Here is a 25,636-nt window from a genome sequence, read left to right on the forward strand (position 1 = left end):
ATATATGATATAGAAATAGAAACAGAATTTACCTTTGGTAGCAAGTTGATCAATTATTTGGTGCAAATATTTTCAGAGACATTTTGATTACTCAGTAGTAAGTCAAAAATCTTATTCTGATATGAAGGAGGTCTAAAGGCATTAAAATATAAGTGTTGACTGAGAGGCATATGCTAAACTAGAGAGACAGAGGGAAACTAGTTTTCCATCTCACCAGGCATCAGATAAGAAGGTGGAATGCCCTGACTCCAGGTAGGGACACATTCTTGGTGATAGATCAGGAGCTAGAGAAAGAGACTTCCACCAGGGACCCTTCTCTTCCAAGGAGTATGTTAAGTTTAAACTCTAAAGACAAGAATATAGTGGCTAATTTATTTTCCCTATCTCTACATTATGATTTCTTTCCTGTTATCCCAGGATTTTAGTAGAATTTTGCAGAACTTTCTTACCATGCTTTGGGAATTATGGGAGAAGTTAGATTGAGGAAAGGCAAAATCATCACAGATTCAAGAAATACTATTTGCAAACCACACTGAAAAAGACATGCTATGAATCTCAAACAGAATAAATATAAAGAAAACCACATCTAAGCACATTGTGATAAAACTTCTGCAAACCAAAAATAAAGATGAACTATTCAAAGCAACCAGCAAAAACATGTATTACTTTCAAAGGAGCAATAGTAAGACTGATGGCTGACTTTTCATCAGAAACAATAGAAGTCCAGGGGCCGGGCGCAGTGGCTCATGCCTGTAATCCCAGCACTTTGGGAGGCCGAGGCAGGTGGATCACGGGGTCAGTAGATCGAGACCATCCTGGCTAACACACAGTGAAACCCTATCTCTATTAAAAATACAAAAAAATTAACCAGGCATGGTGGTTGGCACCTGTAGTCCCAGCTACTCAGGAGGCTAAGGCAGGAGAATGGCGTGAACCCAGGAGGCGGAGCTTGCAGTGAGCCAAGAGCGCGCCGCACCACTGCACTCCAGCCTGGACAACAGAGCGAGACTCTGTCTCAAAAAAAAAAAAAAAAGAAAGAAACAATAGAAGTCCAAAGAGAATAGAATGTTATCTTCAAAGTGCTAAGAGAAATACTTCCTAACCTAAAATTCAGTAGCAGCAAAAATATCCTTCAAGAATAAAGAAGACATTTTTTTCATTTTAATTAAAAATAGAGGGTACATGCCTGCCTCTTTCTCCCAATCCCTTGAGAAAACACCCAGTTGGAAGGGGAGAGGACCTTGCCTTCAGGGCAGGAGGTAGGCTCTGTTGCAAAGACATTTAATAACAGAAATAACAGAATTCACCAGCAGCAGGCCTGCACTAAAGGAAATACTAAAAGGGTATTTTTCAGGTCAAAAGGAATGATCACCCCAGATGGACGCTTGAAGATGTGCATTCACAATAGAAATGAAGAAATAAATTCTAATATATTCATACAATGGTATATTCAAAACATATATACATATACAAGAGTTTCCTAGGAACATTGTTCCCAACAGCCAGAAGCTTCATATCCAAATGTCTATTCACATTCAAACATGGAGTACTCTATAGCAGTACAAATTAATGAAACAGACATGCACTCCCATCCAAAATAGACTAATAAAGACTAAATTTGCCCTCCTGTCTAAAATAATAAGCAAAAAAAGGGGCAAAATCTATGAAATGAAGGTTTTCAAGGCATTGCATATCAGGCAATGACTTTGACTCCTAAGAAGTAGGAAACAGATGTGGTGAGCCCCACAATGCTCCACTTATTGCCTGGAGAGAGTTTCCACGCCACAGGCTAGGTGGGAGAACCCAGGGGAAGCCCAGAAGCCTCCCTGAGTTGAGGCAATGGAGTTAGGAGGCTGAGGAGGGCTTCTAAGCTGGAACACCCAGGGCAGGGTGCCAGAGAGCAAAAGTTGCCTAGAGAGACAATTGGAGAGAGAATTTGGAGATTTTCATAGGGCCTCCTTCAGTCTTCAGTTGAGTTTGGATGACTGGGTGCGTTTGAATCCTGACTCGGCCACTTTCAGTCAATGAATACACCTGTTTGGACTAGCTACTATATCCCATAGTTTGAGTAGGGATGTGGGAAACCAGAGCTGAGGCAGATCTGTTCCTGTCCTTAAGGGGCTCCCAGTCTACCTGGGAAGAGAATCTACCTGCCCCTAACAGGCATACGCTGCCCAGGTGGTCTAAGCTGAGAGCCAGATAAATGGTTCAGAGGCAGGTGGGAAGAGCAAAGAGGATCGGCTGCTCTAACCTGCCCCAGGCAGGTACAGGGGCATAGTGATTCATGGGAGATAAACCAGGGGCTGGTCTGTAAGGTGAGCCCAGCGTGGGGCCTGAGGCTGGACCAGAAACTGCCATTCCTGTGACAGGGCAGAGAACCTTGGCCAGGAAATGAGAGCTGGTACAGCATTCATTTTATAAGAACTCCCATCAGCAAAAGGCTAGACATTAAGTACATAATTTCTTATTTTTTTCTTTTTTGAGATAGAGTCTTACCCTGTCACCCAGGCTGGAGTGCAGTGGCATGATCTCGGCTCACTGCAAGCTCCGCCTCCCAGGTTCATGCCATTCTCCTGCCTCAGCCTCCCGAGTAGCTGGGACTACAGGCGCCCGCCACCACGCCCGGCTAATTTTTTGTATTTTTCATAGAGACAGGGTTTCACCGTGTTAGCCAGGATGGTCTCCATCTCCTGACCTCGTGATCCGCCCACCTCGGCCTCCCAAAGTGCTGAGATCACAGGCGTGAGTCACCGCGCCTGGCTTAAATACATAATTTCTTTTGAGGAGAAGAGAAGAATGGCAGGGGAGGAGGAGGATGAAAAGGAATCCATCAATAAACCATGAGCAGGAGCTTGGAAGGACCAATGACGGTTCCACGCTGTGAACTCAGGAGTAGGATTAGCTCAGCCCTCTGCACCAGCTCTCCCTCTGATCTTTGAGTGATCTTAGAAGTTCCTACTCCTTCTAGGTCTCAGTTTCCTCATCTGACCCTGAAGATGCTCTTTAAGCTCTATTTGCTCTGAAGGAGGTTTCACCAGCTGAGCTTCTGGGCCTCAGTTTACCTTGCCTACAAAAGGGACAATAATTCCTGCCCGTCCTTGGGAGAGGCTTCCATTTAAGAGATTGTTCTTTTCTTCAGCCACTGCCGAGAGGAGATGAGAAAGCCCCTGGCTGCAGATGCTGCAGGTACCTTCACCTCAACATGCCCTCCCAGACTGAGGGCTGCCCTCTCCACCTGGCCTCAGGAGCTGTTACAGGGTAGCAACTGGGTATAGGCTTCAGGCCAAAGATGGACTTTGGAGTTTGGGGATGGATAGGTGGTGGCTCCTAGGAGCTCTACACTTTGGAGTTTGAATCCAGGCTCCACCACTTCCTAGCTGGGTGGCCCTAGGCTCTTCAAGCTTCCTTTTCCACATCTGTATAAGGAGATTGCCAGTAATAAATGAAATAAACACAGGAAAGCACCCAAAATAGGCTTAGCTGATAGCCTGGCTCAGCCCAGGCTGAGGGCCCTCCCTCCCTCCTGCCCACACTTGAGGCTTCACCATCATGACCTTGGCTCAGGACACCTGCGATGATGCCTATGTGGGCTGTGGGAGGCCTGGAAGCACTCATGCGGAGAAACTCACCAGACCTATCCCCCTCTCTGCCCTTCCCCTCCCAACCACACAACAATTCCATCCCATCCACCCTGCCCCACCCCAGCTTACAAGCCCAGTCCTGGCCGACATCAACTTGTCCAACGCCCTGAACTGAGAGCTGAGCCAGGCCTTGTGGACAGGCAGAGGCTCCCGAGAGCTCTACATTTTGCACTTCCCCTTCAAGGCCCTGCATTTCTACCTGACCTGAGCCCCGCCACTGCTGCAGTGCAGAGGGATTGCTGTGGGGGCCCTGGGAGGTGGTATTCCCGGGGATGGACAGCCTCCACTTTGAATTTGGGAGGATAGGGGCCTCTGTCCAACAGGGCCCGTTCACCTCCAGCTGCCTCCAGGGGATAGTCCTCAGTTTTGGGAATGCTGCATTTTTCTCCCTACAGACCTGCTTCGGAGCTTCCATCCATGCCCCGTCAGGCTTCCCAAGAGGTGCTACTTCCTCCCGTAAAGTTTTGTGGCTGCCAGCCTCTCCTGTGATGGGGCAGGCGTGCAGCCTAGTAACTCTTCAGAGCACCAAGCAGAATTGCAACCATCTCAACTGTGCCTGCCTGTCAGGTGAGCTCTCCCCAAGGTCTGCGCAAGCAGCCCAGCTCCCTCATTCATTCTCCATTCATTCACCCATCTATTCACTCACCAATGCATTGACTCACCCAATCCAGTCACTCTTTAACGTCTTGATTCATTCACTCAGTCATTCTGGCATGCACTCATTCATTCAACGGCCCATCCATTCATTCACCAATTCACTTACTAATTCAATCATTAGCTCATTTCTCCTTTAACTGTTATTCATCTGCCCATTCATCCATTCACATACTCCTTCATTCACTAAGTAAGCATTTAGCAAGGCTTTCTACGGGCCAGGAATCAGATACTCTCTGAAAGGCTCTGCTTCCAGAGACAGATGCGTTCTCAAACAAGAACAATTAAGGAACTCAGAGGAGGCTGACTGGGAGCAGGTGTGCTTCTTGTTCCTATGATAGTTGTTCCCCAGGCCTCAGGTGCAGAGGGCTGAGCTAATCCTGCTCCTGAGTTCACAGCGTGGAACTATCATTGGCTGATCCAGGGTCCTGCTCATGGTTTATTTATGGATTTCTTTTCATCTTCCTTCTTCCCTGCCATTCTTCTCTTCTCCTCAAAAGAAATTACGTACTTAATGTGAGCCTTTTGCCAATGGGAGTTCTTATAAAATGAAGGCTATTAATTCTGAAGCCCAATATTTTAGTTTGGGTAAATTGTAGTGTATGATAGATCTCATTCTCTTTCTCCTTTCTTCACTCAGCTGTATGTTTTTAGGATTCATGCTGCTATAGGTATGTCTATACATTATTTCTACCTGCTAAGTAATACCCTGTGGTGTGCATACACCCTATTTTGCCCATCGACATGCTGTACATTCCGCCGGCATCCTCATTCCTGTGCCCTTTGAACCTGTGCCCTTTTAGCCTGTGGGAGGATTTCCCTGGGCTATATACCCAGGAGCAGCACTGCTGGTCTAGGGAATCTGGACACTTTGACTGAGTACTGCCATGTTGCTGTCCAGAAGCACAGCATCAGTCTACATTCCCATGGCCACTGTGTGAAAGTGTCCATTTTGGCGTGAACCCGGGAGGTGGAGCTTGCAGTGAGCCGAGATCGCGCCACTGCACTCCAGCCTGGGTGACAGAGCGAGACTCCATCTCAAAAAAAAAAAAAAAGAAAGTGTCCATTTCCCGGATCCCTGTCAACAATCGACATCATCTGGCTCTTTGATTGCTGCCACTCTAACAGGTGTAAAATATCTTCTTGTTTTCACTTCTGCTTCTCTGATAATCAATGAGATTGAGCAGCTCTTCCATAAATAGCTTATTCTGGGCTTTTCCTATTGGGGTTACTGTCCTCTTCTTGCTGGCTTGTGGGGATTTCTCATCTATTCCAGATATTAGCCTCTTGTCAATTTTAAACATTGCAAATAACATCTCTCCTTCTAGCAGCTCTCTATTAACCTTACCTTGACATCTGTCACTGAACAGAAATCCGCAATTTCAATTTAATTGAATTCACAAATTGTTTTTCTTATGGTTTGTCTTCCATGCATACAAAGATGCTCTGTGTTTTCTTCTGTTGACCTGACACTCCTACCTTTCATGTTTAGTCTATAATCTGCCTGGCATCCACCTGTGTGTGTGATGGTAAGCAGGGATCCAGTCTTCTATTTCTGCATATTATGAGTGAGTTTTCCCAAAAATCCATCCTTTCCCCTAGAAGTGGGAGTCCCATCTTTATTGGGTAGTATTGTGAAGTTCCTAGTTGTACATATGCTCCCCTCTGAGCTCTCTACTCTGTCCCATTAACGCTTTCGTCTGTCTGGCACCAATATCACTTTTTTTTCCTACTCTTGTGATGGATTACAATGTCACTTTTGGCTGGGTGCAGTGGTTCACACCTGTAATCCCAACACTTCGGGAGGCCGAGGCGGGAGGACCACTTGAGCCCAGGTGTTTGAGATCAGCCTGGACAACAGTGAGGCCTCGTCTCTATTTTTTTAAAATTATAGTATCACTTAAAAATCATATTCTTCTTTACTTTCACTTTTCAAATTTATCTTGCTATTCACAGATTTTTATTTTTTCATATATATTTAATAGGAGTTTATTGTGTTGCTCAAGAAACCAGCAGGAATTTGTATAGGGATTGTATTAAATATCTAAATTACTTTTAGTAAGGGAGGAGACCACCCCTCATATTGTCTTACGCCCAATTTCTGCCTCCAAAGAAAGAAGAAGTAAAAACTAAAAGGCAGAAATGAAATCCACAGGCAGACACCCTGGCGCCACACCCGAGGCCTGGTTAAAGATCGACCCCTGAACTAACTGGTTATGTTATCTATAAATTCCAGACATTGTATGGAAAAGCACTGTGAAAATCCCTGTCCTGTTCTGTTCCATTCTGATTACCAGTGCATGCAGCCCCCAGTCACATACCCACTGCTTGCTCAATCGATCACGACCCTCTTATGCAGACCCCCTTAGAGTTGTGAGCCCTTAAAAGGGACAGGAATTGCTTACTCACGGAGCTCAGATTTTGGAGACGTGAGTCTTGCCGAAGCTTCCGGCCGAATAAAGCCCCTCCTTCTTTAACTCGGTGTCTGAGGGTTTTTGTCTGCAGTTTGTCCTGCTACATTAAGAGAATTAACTTGTAGTAATATCAAGTCATTTCATCCAGAGAATGGAATCCCTCATTGTTCAAATAATCTCCTTTTCTTATCAGATGTCTAGATATTGTCCCAAAGATAGCATTTTTATTCTTAGCTAGATTAATTTCTAAGATGCTTTATCATTTTTATTGCTTTTGTGAGTGGCATACTATTTTTGAGTTACCTTTTCCAATTGGTTCTGGTTGTTGTAGAGAAATGGCATTAATTTTCATCTTATATCCAGAAATACTGATAAACTCTACTATTAGTTCCAATGCTTTGTCTATTGATTCTATGTGCTTCTGGATAGACAATTGTATCATCTGTGAAAAAAGACACTCTAATTGGTTCCCTTCCAAAACGTACACCTATTTCTTTTCCTTTCATTAAAGCATTGGTCAGGACCTCTAGTACTAGGTGCAACAGGATTGGTGATAATGGGCATCCCTGTCTTATTTCTATTCACAGAGGAAATACATCAAAACTCCTCCATTGACTAAAATCTTAACTGGAGAGTTTTGGAATATTACCTCTTCCAAGTTAATCTCCCATATAATCCCAGTTCATTGAATTATTTTAAATCACAAATAGGTATCAATTTTATCAAATACTCTTTTCTACATCAATTGAAATAATCCTATAATTTCCTCCATAAGTCTATTAATATTGTGAATTATATGGATGGGTTTTCTGAGGTGAAACCATCCTTGCATCCCTTAGAAAAAAATTTCTATCTGATTATGATGCATTTTAAAATATTCATTTGCATCTGGTGAGCTAGCATTTTACATATAGGATTTTTGCATCTAAACTCCTAGATGAAACTGAACTAATCTTGCATTATCTTATTTTGCGTTATCTGGTTTGAAAATCAAGAACAGGTTAACATCATAAAACGAACTGGGGAGCTTTGCTTTGTTTTCTGGAATAACTTATATAAACCAGACACTCCCCAAACTTTTAAAGTTTAGTGAACTTATCTGTAAAGCTATCTGGAAAATGAGTTTCTTTGAGAGGAGGTTTTTAACTGCCATTTCATTCCTTTAACATACATTGACCTATTCAAATTCTATGTCGCGTGAGTTTTATATTTTTCTAGAAATGTATCCGTTTCATTCAAGTTTTTAAATTGTAATTTTGTTTTTTTTTTTTTTGAGATAGAGTCTCGCTCTGTCACCCAGGCTGGAGTGCAGTGGCGAGATCTCTGCTCGCTGCAAGCTCCGCCTCCCGGGTTCACGCCATTCTCTCTCCTCAGCCTCCTGAGTAGTTGGGACTACAGGCGCCACCACCACGCCCGGCTAATTTTTTGTATTTTTAGTAGAGACGGGGTTTCACCGTGTTAGCCAAGATGGTCTCGATCTCCTGACCTTGTGTCATTTATTGGGAAACAGAACACTAAAAATGAACTAAGCATTCAACTTAAGAGGCTGGACAAAAGACAGCAAAAGAGCAAAAAGAGGAAAATTAAAATGGGGCAGAAATAAATAACCCAGAGAACATCAACAACAGCAGTTAGAGATTCCTCAAACCAAAAGCTGGTTCTTTTAAAAGATTAGTAAGACTGACCTCTGATAAGACTGATCATAAAAAAAGAAAGATGTAGACATACTAAGTATAGAACAAAAGACAGACAATATTTACAGATACCAGAGGGGTTAAAAACATAAAAAAAAAGAGTATCATTAAAAATTACAATTTAAAAGGCCAGGCGCGGTGGCTCACGCCTGTAATCCCAGCACTTTGGGAGGCCGAGGCGGGTGGATCACGAGGTCAGGAGATCGAGACCACAGTGAAACCCCGTCTCTACTAAAAATACAAAAAATTAGCCAGGCGCTACATTGTAATATATAATGAAATAATTATACAACTTGCCAGAATGTAGAATCAATGGGAGCCCTGAGCTTGTTTTCCTACAACTAGACAGTTCTATCTAGGGGTGATGGGACACAGTGGCAGATCATCAGGCGTTAGCTTCTCATAAGGAGTGTGCAACTTAGATCCCTCACATGCCCAGTTCACAATAGGGTTTGAGTTTGTATGAGAATCTAATGCTGCTGTTAATCCGACAGGTGATGGAGCTCAGGCGGTAATATTAGCCAGCAATGGAGAGAGGCTGTAAATATAGATGAAGCTTCGCTTGCTCGCCTGCTGCTCACCTCCTGCTGTATGGCCTGGTTCCTAACAGGCCAGGGACTAGGACTGGTCCATGGCCTGGGGGTTGTGGATCCCTGTAACAGATGGTCAATTTTTCAAATACTCTGTATGTGCAGAAAATTGTATATTCTCTGTTGCATGTAGGGGATGTGTATATACAGTCTTTGACTGTCCCATCTTTATCCATTCCAACCAGCAGTGAATACTATTAGGAACTCTGATGATAACCTGGTTCATTCTCCTTTTTAGGTGACCTGCATTTTCTCTCTGGAAGTTTTTGGAATTTTCTCTTTGCATTGGTAGTGTTAAATTTATGAAATAATGCATCTGGTTGGAAGTTTGTCCTTATCTCCCATGATTGACACTCTCAGATCCCTTTAAATTTTAGGTCTTTCAATTTTGTAATATAGTATATTTATGTCCACTCTTTCTACAAATATTTCCTCCAATTTGTTTATCCTTTCATCTGGGATATCTATTGCCTGGATGTTGGCATTTCTACTTCTATCCTTCACATCTCTTACATTTTATTTTCTCGTATACCTTCTGTTTCTTGATCCCTTTCCAACCGCCTTTATCAAGAGTTTGTCCAGCTGATCCTCAAATTCACTATTTCTCTCTTCAGTTGAATCCTCCCTGCTCTTCTCATCTGTTCCCTTCTTTATTCCAACTATAATCTTTTCATCCCTGATACTTCTACTTGGCTCTTTTTTGTTTGTTTTTTTGTTTTGTATTTTTGGAGACAGGCTCTTGATCTGTTACCCAGGCTGGAGTGCAGTGGCACAATCATGGCTCACTGCAGTCTCGACCTCCTGGGCTCAAGCGATCCTCCCACCTCAACCTACCGAGGAGCTGGGACTACAGGTGTATACTACCACACCCAGCTAATTTGGGTATTTTTTTTTGGAGAGACAGGGTCTTGCTATGTTGTCCAGGCTGGTCTCAAATAGTTCTTTTTGAATGATTTCTTGTTCTTACTTCATGTTGCTAATATCTTCCCTTATCTCTTTAGGGAAATTTAAAACATTTATTTTACATTCTGGGCCCATCTGTTAAAGTCTGCCTGATTTGTGTGTGTTGTTTGGTTTTCTTTCTTTTTTCTTTCTTTTTTTTTTTTTTAGACAGAGTCTCACTCTGTCGCCTAGGCTGGAGTGCAGTGGCACCATCTCTGCTCACTGCAAGCTCCACCTCCTGGGTTCACGCCATTCTCCCGCCTCAGCCTCCTGAGTAGCTGGGACTACAGGCGCCCGCCACCACACCTGGCTAATTTGTTTTTTGTTTTTTTTTTTTTTTGAGATGGAGTCTTGCTCTGTCGCCCAGGCTGGAGTGCAGTGGCGCGATCTTGGCTCACTGCAAGCTCCGCCTCCTGGGTTCACGCCATTCTCCTGCCTCTGCCTCCGGAGTAGCTGGGACTACAGGCACCCGCCACTGTGCCTGGCTAATTTTTTGTATTTTTAGTAGAGACGGGGTTTCACCGTGGTCTCGATCTCCTGACCTCGTGATCCACCCACCTCGGCCTCCCAAAGTGCTGGGATTACAGGCGTGAGCCACCGCGCCCGGCCCTTTTTGTTGTATTTTTAGTAGAGACAGGGTTTCACCGTGTTAGCCAGGGTGGTCTCGATCTCCTGACCTCATGATCCGCCCACCTCGGCCTCCCAAAGTGCTGGGATTACAGGAGTGAGCCACAGCGCCTGGCCTGTTTTCTTTCTTTTAGTTATATTCTTTTGACCTGTGGACCAATGTTTCCCTCAGGGCAGCGTGACTCAGACTGGTAATATGTGCTGAGGATGAGCTGAAGGCAGCTTCCTAATCTGTGCTGGGTCCTGACCAAGGCGAGGACAAGATGCAAGGCCCAGGCACCCCACAGCCACAGCTGGACACTCCCTTCTGCTGGAGCCTCCTCTGACTGGAATATCTAGAAGAGAAGCAGCCCTAGGCATCTCCCTGGATTGTGAGCCACCCATCCTAGGGACTGGGGAGAGAAAGAGCTAGGGTGATGCCCACGGGGACCTGGCTGGCCCCTCCTCACTGAATCAACTCACATCAGGAGTTTGTGCACAGGTGAAACGGGAGGCAGTGACTGTCCAAGCACTCCTCTCCAACCCAGTTCTCACTTTTATCTCTCCCTGCTCCCAGTGCACCCCAGGCTGCCGTGTAAAAATTAAGTGAGAAACTGAGAATGATAGTGAGAGAAATCTGTCACAGCTGACTGCATCTTCCTTCTAACCTCACAAGCACATTGTCTGCTCATTCCTGGGCACAGGCCAAGCTAACTATGGGAGGAATTTAGTTTATAGTTTAATTTTAAAACAAAAATGAGGCCGGGTACAGTGGCTGACACCTGTAATCCCAGCACTTTGGAAGGCCAAGGCAGGCAGATCATGAGGTCAGGAGATTGAGACCATCCTGGCTAACACGGTGAAACCCTGTCTCTGCTAAAAATACAAAAAATTAGCTGGGCATGGTAGCGGGCACCTGTGGTCCCAGCTACTCGGGGGGCTGAGGCGGAGAATGGCGTGAACCTGGAAGACAGAGCTTGCAGTGAGCCGAGATTGTGCCACTGCACTCCAGCCTGGGCGACAGAGCGAGACTCCGTCTCAAACAACAACAACAACAACAAATGATGATAGCCTCTTCCTGAAACTAACCCCCTTTTGGCAAGGGGACCAAAACTGCCTTTATAAAACTTTATAAAACCAAAAAATTGTCCATAAGTTTAGAATTATGGCTTAGAAGTTATGAAGCCAAAGGTCACAAGATTTGTAGCCTCCCCAATTGCTCCTATAGATAACACCACTATTGTAAAACCTAAGACTGGTATTTGAGATATTTTTCAGACCTTGCATTCTGAGGAACCAGATGTTACCACCCAGACCAGTAACCTACATCAGGAAACTGACTCAACCAGTCCTGTGACCCCCATCCAGGAACTGACTCAGTGCAAGAAGACAGCTTCAACCCCCTGTGATTTCTTCTTCAACCCAACCAATCAGCATTCCCCATTTCCTAGTCCCCTGCCCACCAAGCTATACTTAATAAACCCTAGCCTCCAAATTCTCAGGAAGGCAGATTTGAGAAACATCTCCTGTTCTTGGCTGGCCCTGCGATTATTAAACTCTTTCTTTGCTGCAGCACCTGCTGTTCTCGGTGCATTGGTCTTTCTGGGCAGCAGGCAAGAAGAACTCGTTGGGCTATAACACCGTTGTGTTTTCCTAGAATCCTATGCATCCCAATCAGTTCTGTAGTTCTCCCAGGGGTGATTTAGGGATTGAGAGTGGCAGCCATCTTGGCAGGATGTTGCCACACCTCCCATTCTCACATCTGACCCACCAGTCCCCAAACTTGATGTTGTGCTTAGTTTCCTGTATGGACTGATCTTGGTATTCCCTCAGAGAACAATCTGGCTGTGCCGTCTATCAGACTTCATTCCTACACAGCTGCCCAGACACAGGGCAGCCTTCCTCTCAGAACATCTTCTGCATCCTGAAAGCCTCCAGTGGGCTCATCCTTCCAGTTAATGGACAGGAAAACTAAGACCAGTGAGGAATCCCAATGCTTATCCTGCCAGGATAGAAAGGAAAGCCCAGAGGGATTGCAAAGAGTGCTGAAGAGCAGGGATTCGCTGTGTGGGGACAGCTCTTGCTTTGTGTTTCAGGACAGGGAACCCAGGAGTGCAAACCTCAGTCAGGTAAGAGGCCTGCCCTGACATCCTTGATCCTCCCACACCACCCATGCTGCCTCCTCCCCTGATTTCCCATCCCCCTTCCTTCATTCCCACCCCAACCCTGATTCTCCCTTCTCTCCCCAGGTGCAGTCCAGAGCCTGTCTTGAGCATAATGGCTGCTCTGCTCTGCCCCCGACCCTCACCACCTCCAGCGGGGTTCATCATCCCAGTTTATGGACAGAAAAACTAACACTAGAGGGGGAGGGCTTAGCTCCTGCTAGGAGCAGACCTTCAACTCCTTCATCTCCCTGGACCTGGCACCCTCCCAAGAGACTGCAACCAAGGTTATGAAAATAGCATCTACTCACCATCCTTCCTCAGCACACCCCCAGCCAATCCACCCTCAGTCCCACCCCTGTCTCAAGGAGACTGAGCCCCGAGAAGCACAGCCTCCTGCACCTCCTCACCTCCCAGCCTGCTTTCCTTGTCTATCTGCAATGTCCCCAAGTCCTTTCCCATCCTCCTCATCCAAACTCCAAGACCTGCCTCACCTCACCCTTCTCCAGGAAGCCGCCTTCATGGCCTGGGTTCACTCCCTGTCGTGACCGTCCGCCCTCACCAGCACAGCACCAAGCCTTGCAATGCTCTCTAGTAGTTATTTCCTACACAGAGAAGGGGTGAAGGAAGCATCATTTCTGCCTATCCCTGTTCACATGCAAGGCTGGCTCTGCCTTCCCAGGGACCGTTCTGCAGAGGGAGACCGCTCATCAGGCAGGTACCACCTCCAGGGATCTCACTAAGGTAGAACTGATGGGCCTCAGTTCTGTTCAGAGAACAGCTATACAGTCTGGAGGCCTCCAAGAAACAGTTTCTGTTTTCCCTGTGGAGTCTGTATGGGTGTGTACTGTACAAGGGTACAGGCTGTATGGAGTCTGCAGGTAAATGTGCCTGTGTGTCAAAGAATGAGCATGTGTGCGTGTGCATGTGTCAGTGTGAGAATGCCTCTGTGTTTGTGAGTGTGAGAGGGTCATATAGGTGCAGCATTCTGTTGATGGAGAGTCAAACTCTGTAAAAACAAATTTTTTTTTCTTTAGATGGAGTCTCACTCTGTCGCCCAGGCTGGAGTGTAGTGGCGCGATCTCGGCTCACTGCAACCTCCGCCTCCTGGGTTCAAGCAATCCTCCCTGCCTCAGCCTCCCAAGTAGCTGGGATTATAGGCACCTGCCACCACGCCCGACTAACTTTTGTATTTTTTAGTAGAGACTGGGTTTTCGTCATGTTGGTCAGGCTGGTCTTGAACTCCTGACCTCATGTGATCCACCCACCTCAGCCTCCCAAAGTGTTGGGATTACAGGCATGAGCCACTGCACCCAGCCTGTAAAATATTTTAAGAGATTTATTCTGAGCCAAATATGAGTGACCGTGGCCTGTGACACAGCCCTCAGGAGGTCCTGAGAACATGTGCCCAAGGTGGTTGGGGTACAGCTTGGTTTTATGTATTTTAGGAAGGTATGAGACATCAATCAAATACATTTAACAAATACATTGATTTGGTTCAGAAAGGCAGAACAACTCAAAGCGGCGGGGGGGTTCCAGGCTATAGGTAAATTTAAACATTTTCTGGTTAACAATTGTTTGAGTTCGTCTAAAGACCTGGGATCCATAGAAAGGAATATTCAGTTTAAAGATAAAGGATTATAGATACCAAGTTTTATTGTGCAGAGGAAGTGCTCAGATAGCAGACTTCAGACAGAGCAAGTTGTAAATTGTTTCTTATCGGACTTAAAAGGGTGCCTGGCTCTTACTTAGTTGATTATCTCCTGGATCTGGAAAGAAAGGAAGGAAAACAAAGGCGGAAGGGGAATCTCTATAGCATGTGGATTTTTCCCACATGAGACTTTGCAGGGCAATTTCAAGGTATGGCAAGGAAATATATTTTGGGGTTAAATATTTTTTTCCTTGTCTTATAATGTTATGCCAGAGTCGGATTGAAAAGTAAATCACAACATATAGGGTCAAATAAAACCCATCTGATGAGAATGTATGGTTTGTAGGGCATGACTCCCTAGACCTCTTAGGTAGGTGAGACAAAATATCAGACTTAGTCCTCTATTCCTAATGCAAAGTTCTGAGATCCAAAATGCTCCAAAATCTAAAACATTTTTTAGCACCGACATAATGCCACAAGTGGAAAATTCCACACTTGCTTCAATGTGCACAAACTTTGTTTTATGCATAAAATTATTTAAAATATTGTATAAAACTGCTTCGGGCTGTGTGTATATAAAACATAAATGAATTTCCTGTTTAGGCTGGGGTCTCATTCCCAAGATATCTCATTATGTATATGCAAATATTCCAAAATCCAAAAAAAAAAAAATCTTAAATCTGAGACACTTCTGGCCCCAGGCATTTTGGATAAGGGATACTCAACCTGTAGGTGAATGGACAGGAGTGAGACTACCAACCACCGCACCCACCCCCCCGCCCCCCGCCCATCCACCCCACCCCCATATCCTTCTCTGACCTCTGGGGAGGTGAGGACAGTGAGGGCTGGACACCGCCTGGTGGCCACGAGCTGCACTACAAGCCGCCACCACCCCACTCCTTTCTCCCTGGCCCCTACTCCAACTCACACACACACAGACACACACATGCATACACGCAGTTGATCCCAGCTCTCAGCTCTTTCTCTGGGGCCTCAACCCACTTTGTGCTCACCATCCCAATGCCCTACAATAGTCTTGCAAAGACTGAAGGTGGAGACCCTGTCCTTCTGAGTCTCTCTCCTCTATCCCAGAGGAGGAGGAAGGAATCAGACAGCCCTTGAAGGGGAATCAGACAGGTAGGGCTCAAATCCTAACCTTGGTGCATTACTTAACCTCTCCAAACCTTAGACAACTTGGCTGCAGAATAGACTAATAGTATCTGCCAGAATCATTGTGAAATTTAAATAAAATGCAAAACGAAACCATTAAGTTGAGAGGGCAGGACAGCTACAGGAAGCCAATGGGGTCAAGCCTTGTGTTCTGTAACCTGGTGAGGGCTGTCCTCAGGCACTGTGCAGAGCCTCCTCCCATCTGTCTCTCTCCCTTCCTCCCACCTCTCCTCCCTGGGCATCCTCAGATAGCTGTTTTGCTCACCTTTGCAGGGAGCTCACCCCTGCCAGAGGCTCCACCCAATACCTGTTGTGGGTGAGGGTGATGCTGAGCAGATACCCCATAGCTCTTCATGGAGTGGCATAGACCCCACCTCCCAGGGCCCCTCCAAGTCCTCCCTCTGCATCCCCCGGCCCACTGGTCACCATGTTCTGCCAACAGCAGCTCTTGAATTCCTCTCCTCGCCCAGCCCAGGGCACAGCACATCACCCATAGAATAATCCCTGCCCACCCTCTCCCCTTGCAGTCACTTCCCTGCTCTCCAGGGGGATCTTTCTAAAATGCACTTCTGAGTCACTCTCCTACTGAAAACCTTTCTCTGGTTCTCCACTGCCCACAGAATAAAGCCAAACTCCACAACCTGGCATTTAAGGCCCTTCAGGGCCTTGCCTCCTCCTCCATCTCTCAGCTCCTCCACCTGCCAGTCCCTTCCCTTCTCGGGGCCTTTGCAAAAGCGGCTTCTTCTACCAGGAGTGCCTGTCCCCTTTTGCCTATAAACAACATCTGCTCATCTTTCAAACCTCATTGTTCTCAGGGTTATGATCCTGCCTGGAGCCCCATGGCCGGGCACCCCACAGCGTTGTCATGGCCTGCATCTGAGTTTACATCTATCTCTCCAATCAAACTGTGAGACTTTCCAGACCAGGACAAAGACAAAGCCCTTTGCCCTAGCACAGGTCCTGCATGCACGAGGAAAATCTGCGGTTGTTCCCTCCATTTGGTGAAAAACAGGGATGTGTCACAGCATGAGCCTCAAAGGAGGGTTGGGCTGGGGACAGACAGCAGATGCAGGGTCAAGGTCCCCTTTGCCTGAAGTGTTGTGGAAGAGGATGCACACACACTCAGGGTCAGGGGTCAGGCAGAAGAGCAGCTACATCAGCCCACAGTGACCCTGGGGTCAGCCAGGCACCATTAGAATAGCCAGCTCTTATTGGCCGTGGGCCACGAACTGACCACTCCCACCCCCACCTGGGGACCCACTGGCCAAGCCTGGGTCTTGTGCTGTGAGAGGATAGAGACAGACTTGGGGAGCCCACAGCAGGAGCTAGAAATGGGAGGAGCCTGGAGCCCCATGACACTGAGGGAAGCTGGAAATCTGGAGACCATTCAGCCAGAGGAGCAGATTCCAAACCCAGACAGGCTAGTGGGGCAGGCGGAGCTGCAGAGGAAGCAGATGGGCTCTGTGGTCCCAAAGGCAAAGTTGGCAATGGCTGATGGTCACAGGATGGCCCTGTCCATCTCCTTCCTGCTCCCACCAAGAAAGGAGACCCCAGTGCCCACCCTCTCAACACATCCACCTTTACTGACCAGGAAGAGATGAACAGGGAGAGGAGCTCAGAGGGCGGTAGACAAGTCGGGGACAGGGCCTGGAGACTGTGCCAGGCAGAGCCTCCTCGTGACCCCAACCTGGAGTCTGCCCATCTTGGACTGGGCGGAAGTAAACACTCTCACGCAGAGGAACAGACACAACTCCTCAGACACAACCCGGGGCCGGATCTGGTGTGGAGTCTGACTCAGGGGTGCCCCTTCGGCAGGACTCAGAGCAACTGGGATGTAGAACTTCCTGGGACACAGCCAGGCATCACTGCAGCTAGAAACAGAGTTCAGAGGCTCAGGCCCTTGCCGTATGGGCACTCATGACCAGGGCAGGCCAACACTGGGAGGGTCTAGGACGAGCTCCAGGTTACCTCCTCCAGGCAGCCTGCCTGCTTGCCTCAACCTCTGTTTTCCCTCTATTCTACAATCTCTGCCAGCCAACATGTCCCATCACTGCTCCATGGCCAGGCCTTCTCATCTGCCACCCACCCCTTAGCCTTCACGATCTGGCCCAGGGAGTACCCCAACAGATCTATGACTTCCCCAGAAGAGGGGCTAGGTACCAAGGGTGGAGGACTCTGGAAGCCATGGAGTTCCAAAGGGCATTTGCCTCTCCCAGTTCTAATCCCCCCGTCCACCCACCCCAAGCACAAAGTCTGCAAACAGCCCCATGGGGGAGGACTGGTAGAAAGAAATAGATTTATTCTCATGTACAAAGCGGTCAGCCCACGGGACCATATACGACAGTTGCACAGAGTCCTAGAAAAACGCATCTCTCTAAAGGCAACTCAGAAAGGTAAGGCAGGTGGACCCCCTCCCCCACCCCACAACGCACACAGAATGAAACGGAGAAAAAGAGAGAAGCCAGTGGCCGGGCTGACCCAAGAGTCCCGGCCCTATGGGGTCTCACAAGCCCCAGGGCACAGGTGGATATGGCCTTGAAGAGAGAGCCCTGCCAGGGCTGAGGCCAGGTCTCTCACTGGCTGCAGGAATGGGGAAGGGGCTCAGGCCAAGGGGTACACTCAGGGGGCCTCTGAGAGACTCAGGGTTGGGCTCTCTGTGCCTTAGGGTGGCGGAAACGTTCCACAGCCTCTGCTGGGACTCTGCAGAGCGATAGAGCTATTTTAGACATTGATCTAAAATGGATCTTAGAGCATGGATTGTCTTACCCCCTCCCTGTTTGGCCCAGACAGGGGAAGAGACTCGCCCAGCATCACACAGGCAGGAGGAAGCATGGCTGGCTCATTGATACCCGGGCCTGTCTCCCAGTGCGGGGATCCCTCCTGCCCATCAATCCCATCCTGCTTCTCCCCGAGGCCCCTCTCCGCAGAGCACTGAGCTGCCCCTCCGGCAGCTTCCTCCTGGGGCCTCTGTATCCCCCAGGTCCCAATCCCACCATCAGTATAGTGGTGGTCCTCAGGGGGCCTTCGCCCCGCGGCTGTTTCTAGTCCTCCCACAGAACTAAGGACTGTTTCCAAGATGCCACACTCTGCTCACTCAGATGTCTCACCTTCCCCTTCCATGAGGATCCTGGAGACCCCAGAGGGTGGGAGTCCTCCAAGGGAAAGGAGCAAAGATCTGGTGGGGCAGGAATGGGGCAAGGAGAAACCATCAAGCTGCTCAGACAAAGAATGGCTTGGGAACGACTTGCCAAGGTGTCGTCAGCGGCGCAGAGCAGGGCCCACTGCTCATTGGTCACCCCTGTGCGCTCAGAGAACAAATTACAAAGTCTCCGTGAGGCTGGAAGTCTTGCTTCCATTATACAGACGAGAAAGCTGAGGCCCAGGAAGGTAGTACTTGTCCAGGGTCACACAGGAAGTCCTGGTCTAGGACTCAGGACCCGTGGCTCTGTTCCCAGTGCATCTGGCCAGACCAGTGGAGGGCTGTGGGAGGTGGCCTGGGCAGGGAAGTGTCCCTGGAGGGGATCACTCAGCATCAAGGCTGCAGCAGCCATTGATGGGGGCCCCAGTGCCATCCAGATCAGGCACCTCATACTCCTCATCCAGGAAGTCCAGCGAGTTGTTACTTGGGAGGCCGCGGATGGTGAACTTGTGGGACACCTTGGTCCAGTGCTCACGGTTGGAGGCCACGCGCTCGTACAGCTCTGCTGCTTTGGGGAACAGGTCCTGCAACAGCCTGCGGGTGCATGGTGGCAGAGGGCGAGAGGCCAGAAATCAGACCATGGGCAGCAAAAAAGACTAGGGCTACACAACAAATAGAACTTCCACAAGGGCCAGGCACGGTAGCTCACACCTGTAATCCCAACACTCAGGGATGCCGAGGCGTGTGGATCACCTGAAGTCAGGAGTTCAAGACCAGCCTGACCAACATGGTGAAACCCCATCTCTACTAAAAATACAAAATTAGCTGGGCGTGGTGGTGCATGCTTGTAATCCCAGCTACTTGGGAGGCTGAGGCAGGAGAATCGCTTGAACCCAGGAGGGGTAGATTGCAGTGAGCCAAGATCGTGCCATTGCACTCCAGCCTGGGCAACAGAGTGAGACTCCATCTCAAACAAGAACTTCCACAAGAATGTGAGACAGAGGAGGACACCTAGGAAAGCATGATGGTCCCTTTCCACTGGGGACCAAGGATGAAGGGAAGGACCCATTGAGGGGCACAGCAGGAGACAGTTGTGCCCAGAGGCAAGGGGGTGAATCAGTTGGAGCTGGGCCAGGCCAATCTCAGCACCTGTGTTTGCTGTGATGTCCCCACTCCAGCCTACCCTCTCTGTGCAAGGTGCAGCTTGTCCCCATGAGCTCACTCACTTGTAGATGGGCATTGCAATGTGCTCCATGAAGCTGATTTGCAGCTCAGGGATATAGGCCTTCTCCCGGTCCATCATCTCCATCGGCCTGTTGCCCATGGCCTTCTCCTGCAGGCATCGAGTCATCAGGCCTGTCCCTCTCATTCCTCCATCGGGTACCAGGGTCAGGCTAGTTCAAGCCCTCCCTGTCCCAGGCCAGGAACCCTCCCCGAACCTGGACATCCTGGGGTCACTCCACACATACCAGGTCTCCCTGGGAGAAGAATTCTTTGTAGATCAGCTCCTGAAAGGCCAACACTCTCATCACATCCTCTGTGTAGGATACATCCACCCAAGCTCCTCTGACAGCCCATTCCCAGGAGAGAAAACTGAGGCCCAGGGATTCAGTCCCAGCTCAGGAGGCATCCCCACCAGCCCCAGCTTGGCAGTGGGATGGCCTCAGGCAGGGAGTGGCTGGGTTGGGGCCCGCCTTCCACCAGCTGCTGACTTGCTAGGTCTGTTCCCCTCTCTGAGTCTCCATTTGTCACCCTGAGATGGTCTAGGTTTCTGTCTCCCCAGAACACAGCCAGGCTGAGCTGAGCAGAGAGAGGGTATTCAGGTGCAAGGGGCACCCAGAGCTGGGCAGGGTGGGCAGCCTGTGCCTTCCCAGGGAGGACTGCACCTACCGCGATCTTTCTCGTGGTCTTCCAGCCCTTGGTCTGGTCAGAGAGGTCGCAGGAGGTCATGAGGAGGCAGAGGAGGAGTCTGTGATGCTGCTTGTTGTTTCGGTCGTAGCCCACTGTTGAGGGGAGGATGGGGTCAAGGAGCGGGGCCCAGCCTCTTTGCCCTTCTGAGGACAAGGCTCCCAGGGCCCAACCCAGAGTGGTCCAGGGAATTGGGCACTCCTGATGGGAGTTAAGGGGCCAGTGCTGGGTCTGCCTCGGGGGGCCGTGCAGCCAGAGAAGGGTTGATGCTGCAGGGGATGGGTCTGCACCCTGGGAATGCTCCCCTGGCAAATCCTTCCCCTGGTTGTTCCTCCCCAGCCCCAAGGACTGGGGCTAATAGCAGTCACCCTCAGCCATCTTCTGGAGGTCCTTGAAGATGCGGAGATGGTGGGCCAGGTCTGTGGCCAAGATGATGTCCCGCATCAGATCCAGCATGCGCTGATAGTCCTGGGGCGAGGGCAGGGGTGTCATGGCCTCCTACTGGACACCCCCACCCATTTGCCCGTCCCAGTGAGCCTCCAATCCTTGGCTCCTTCTCCCACCTCCAGCCAGCTCCCAGCTCCCCATCAATCCCTACCCCCACCCCCGACCCCATCACCTTCCGGGAGAAATGATCAAAGATGTTGCAGCCGTGGGTGTTGAGGATGGCGATGGCCTGAGCAAAGTGGTGCCTCTGGAGGGAGAGGAGTGATGGGGGCCCGGCTGGGGCAGATGGGCTCCCTCACCACTGACCCCAAGAGAGGAAGCAGGGCCTGGTCCAGCTCCAGCCCCCAGGTCAGCAGAGCAGTCAGAAAGGGGGAGTCAGGGGCCCCAGTTCCCTTTCTGAGCTCTGTTTCAACCCTCTGTGTGACCCAGGGCGAGTCCCTAGACCACTCTGAGCCTGAGACTCCTCAGCTGTCACATGCAGGGACCCAACAAGGTAAGCTCTGGGGTCCCTGAAAGCTGGAACATTTTTGAAATGATCCTTTGGAGTCCTAGACACTAAATCATGCAGAACACAATTGTTTACTGACAAGGAGAGGCAGTGATGAGGCAAGGGCAAGGCCCCTGTTTCCGGATGCTGAAGGGCTGTCACTCAGAAGAGGAGCAGCTTATCCCAGGGGGCAGAGGGCAGAACCAGCACTGCCACAAGGCCTCCTGGGAGAGAGACAGAGAACCTCGTCTCTGGGGGTGTGCAAGCAGGGGCAGCCTCTGGAGGGGTGTTGTGGGAAGCAGCATGAGGCAAGGTGACCTTGGAAATGTGTCTCCTACTCTGTGCCAAGCCCTGTGCCAAGTGCAGGGAACTCAGAAATGGCTCAGACCTTGTGCACGCGGAGGTAGGCAGACCCAAACCAAACAATCTAAGGTGACGCTAAGTGATGGGAGTGGAGCCCATCCCAAGCTTGGCAGGAGGGGGCTGAACGGGGTGTTCTCAGGCAGCCAAAGGGAAACGTGCTGAACACAAATCCTTGCTATCATCCGCACCTGCACCCTTCCAAGCCCACTCCAGGAAAATGAGCCAGACATGTCCTAGGTGTGGCTGCAGCTCTCGCAGCCTGTCTGGAGAGCATGGTTTGGGAATAGGAGGAGCTGGGTCATAACTTTGCAAGTCACTGGCCTTAAAGGGGAAGAAGGACGGGGGTGGGACAGAAGAGTGATACCTCCATGACGGAGCCCTCAGAGCTGTAGAGTGCAGCCAGCACAGATTTCTGGAAAAGCCCAGGAAAACTGCGGTCACTCCTCACATCCGGATCCAAGTGCCACTGCTTTAGGCTGAGCAGTGTCCTACCCTTCCCACCTTTCTCCCCTCCTCCCCATCTCAGAGCCAGGGGCAAACCCTGGGGGAACCTCCTCCTGTGTCTAAACCTGGCTCCTGGTCTCACTCGCTCCCACCCATCTTCAGGCTGGGAGAAGATGAGACTCCCAGACACCCCATGGAGGTCCCCACTGTGAGCAGGGCAGGGTCTCACCGAGGCCACCTGGAAAGAGTTGTTTGTGCCTCTGTGGTCCAGGTCATGACACATGCAGGAAATAAACAAGGCAAAGATCTCGATGTCCCTGGTTGAGAGGCAGAAAGGAGAAAAAAAAGAGGTCAGCCCACAGTTCCTCCCCAAACCCCCAAGAGGAGAGACAGGAGATGACATGCCCAGGAGCCACCGGGACAGGAGGTTGGAACACCTGGGTTCCCTTCCTGGAAAGCAGCACTGGTTTGGAGCCCAGCAGACCCGGGTTTAAATCAGGCTCAGTCTTCACTGGCTGCTTGGCTGTGAGCAAGCCCTTCCTGGAAGATGGGGCTCGCAGCCTTCCCCTCTAATCTCCTGTGGCTAGGAAGATCCCATGAGGCAGTGCGTGTAAAGTGCCCGACACACAGGGGGTGCTTCCTTGTCCCAGGGAAGGGGACCCCAGTGGCTGCCAGATGTGGGGGAGATGCAGCCACTCACTCGAGGTAGTTGGTGAGCTCCAGGTTCTTGTAGAGCAGGTAGCAGAAGTGGGAGACAGAAAAGGCGTGCATCCAGTTGTGGTAGGGGGGATCCCGGTAGCCCTTCTTCACCATCAAACAGAACCTGGGGGAGGGAAGAGGGTAGCAGAGGGGCCTCAGCCTCTCCTCCTCCATCACGGCCCCATGATGGCAAACTGCATGTCCCCTCCATCCCTGAGGGACCCTCCAACAGCCTTCCTTGATGACTCTGTCTTAGCAGGAAGTTCCTATGCACATCTAACTTAAACCTCTGGCTACACACTCTCGGCCTCGCCTCCAGGCTCTGCCTTGCCTCATTTCTTGCCTTTATTGACAGTTCAGTGTCTAGGAATTGCTTCTCACTCATGGATCCTCCCCACCCCCATAAGACTGGGTCTCCTCAGTCATCCTTAGAGAGATCCTCTCCAGAATGCCGGGGGCAACGGATGTGACAGTAGAGGAAAGTGGGAGGCGAAGACCGGGGCTGTCTGTGTGCGCACGAACCGGGCCAGGGTCGGGCAGTCAATTTTGTAGTTGTTGATGAAATTCATGTCCTGCAGCATGCTCAGGATGGCCTGGAGAGGGCAGAGGGAGGGATCAGAGGGGCTGCCAGTATCAAGATGGGGCCCTCGCCTAGGCCCTTCTTCAAGCTCCACACTCAAAATCTGGAGTCTTAGAAACTTACATCTAAACTAGAGAACCACAAAATAGTTGAAGCAACCATTCTCGGAGCTATGCATTTTTAGAGATCCAACAACTAAGAACTCTTGAAACCAAGCCCACACAAAATATTAGAAAAACGGGGTTGGGAGGGGTGCAAACCCTGAGGTCACACGCCCTGGGCATGGTTGGTCCAACAGCAGCCCTTGGGATCATCCAGTCCAGCCTCTAGCCCCTGGGCAGGCCCCATGGCCTCATGATGGCAGACTACATGCCCCTCCATCTCTGAGGGACCCTCCACAGCCTTCCTTGATGACTCTGTCTTCCCAGGAAGTTCTTGATGCACATTTAACTTAAGCCTCTGGCTACATACCTTCAGCCTGGCCAGTCAAGTGGAGGAGAGCAACTCACCATGGATGTGTCATCCTCGGGCAGGGAACGAGGGGTATAGGTGAAACTTGCAAAATTGCAGTCAATGGCAGCCACAGGCTGGATCCCATCATGCAGAAGTTTGGTATACTCATCGTCGGAGACCTAGAGGAGGCCAGCCAGAGCATTAGAAGACAGCCTTCACCCCATCTGGTGTCTTCATCCTCAAATTCCCATGGCAGGTGGGGGATCCATCACCCAGGATGTACCACAGTTGGGCCACCACGCTGTGGACTGTAACTGGGCAGGAAATCACCACCCTCCCCTCACAGCCCTGCAGCCCACCCCATGCGCGCCTCCCTGCAGGTGACCACCCTTTATCTGTAACAGCCTAACCTTGGCAAAGATCGAGAATACCCCTTCATGACACCCCCAAACCATGGCAGCATTTCATACACAGTAACTGTAGCAGTCCTCCTTTTGTGGAGACCTTCCTACTCTCTAACCCTAACTCTTCCTACTACAGTTTTGATCCAACTCACAAGGTCTGGGCCTCTCTGGTTTGGACACAGGTGAGAGGAAATGTCCAAATGAACAGCGACTATCATATACATGGAACTAAGCCAGCTTTTGTGACCCAGGGTAGGGAATGGGATAGATTATCAGCAATTAAGACTGCCCAGGGCTGCATGGGCACTGTACCTAGGGAAGCCATGGGGACAGGTCCTGGGTGAGCTTCCTAGCCCTCAGTAATTCCCAAGATGGGAATTATTCCCTGAACATGGGGAATACCTGGCTGAACCAATTATTCCCTGGGCTGGTTCCTCTGGCTACTTCCAGCCTTGGGACTGAGCTCAGAAGCAGCTTGGAGGAGAGGTCTCTAAGCAGGGGTGGGAGCTGCCCCTAAGGAGGGCAGGAGGCCCGCTGTGGCTCTGGGCCTATCCTCTCATCCTCAGTAGAGATCGATCAGGAAGCCCTGCCTGGCCCTGGGTCCCCGGGGAATCTGGGAGGAGGACCAGAGGTCTCTGCAAGCCTCACCTTCATGTGGTACATCATCATCTCGTTGGCCAGGTGGCTGCGATACTGAGCCTCATTCACTTTTTTGTATAGGAGAGACTAGGGGAAAGAGGGAAAGTTGGGGCTCAAGGAAGGTGGCTGTGAAAACTCAGCAATGGCCGCGACTGGGACGAACAGGTCAAAAAGACACCCCACTTCCTGTCCCATTCTGGCCCCAGTCAAAACTTTCAAGCTCCAGTCCACAGTAAAGACCCCACCCTCACTTTCATCCAGACCCCCGAGCCGGTTCCTCCTCATCAAGTTCTCCCAGCATTTGGTCTGGCCCTTTGCACTCCCCCACACCTGACCCAGGCTTCAGTGATGGAGCCCAAGGCCCATGGCAGGGAAGGAGAAGCAAGGAGGGGATCATGTCAGGGACCTTGGGGCTGGATTCCCAGGCCAGAGCGCCAGCAGGCCTGGACACCGAGACCCAGCACTTCCAAAAAAGCACTCGGCTTGGGCTGAGACTGCTTCCAGGGAAGAGAGGAGATTTTGACAACGGGAGTTTCTCATGGTCCCAGG

At 49.8% G+C, this 25,636-nt stretch overlaps 1 protein-coding gene across 5 annotated transcripts in view; it reads right to left on the reverse strand.

The window, feature by feature from the left end:
* Nucleotides 1–17,803: 17,803 nt before the first annotated feature.
* The window catches only part of PDE2A (phosphodiesterase 2A), a 98,744-nt gene continuing 90,911 nt past the window's right edge, over nt 17,804–25,636 (reverse strand). For all 5 annotated transcript variants that reach the window (XM_032166877.2, XM_032166880.2, XM_032166878.2 and 2 more), the window contains 12 exons: nt 25,097–25,174; nt 24,101–24,223; nt 23,534–23,604; nt 23,013–23,135; nt 22,542–22,629; nt 22,233–22,280; nt 21,191–21,265; nt 20,940–21,039; nt 20,554–20,666; nt 20,133–20,171; nt 19,890–19,996; nt 17,804–19,257 (listed from right to left, as the gene is read on the reverse strand). In XM_032166877.2, the coding sequence (XP_032022768.1) occupies nt 19,047–19,257; nt 19,890–19,996; nt 20,133–20,171; nt 20,554–20,666; nt 20,940–21,039; nt 21,191–21,265; nt 22,233–22,280; nt 22,542–22,629; nt 23,013–23,135; nt 23,534–23,604; nt 24,101–24,223; nt 25,097–25,174 (1,176 nt within the window). In that variant the 3' untranslated portion in view covers nt 17,804–19,046. The remainder of the gene's footprint in view (nt 19,258–19,889; nt 19,997–20,132; nt 20,172–20,553; nt 20,667–20,939; nt 21,040–21,190; nt 21,266–22,232; nt 22,281–22,541; nt 22,630–23,012; nt 23,136–23,533; nt 23,605–24,100; nt 24,224–25,096; nt 25,175–25,636) is intronic.

Source organism: Hylobates moloch, unplaced genomic scaffold (genome assembly GCF_009828535.3).
Source record: "Hylobates moloch isolate HMO894 unplaced genomic scaffold, HMol_V3 SCAFFOLD_11, whole genome shotgun sequence".
Taxonomy (NCBI): Eukaryota; Metazoa; Chordata; class Mammalia; order Primates; family Hylobatidae; genus Hylobates; species Hylobates moloch.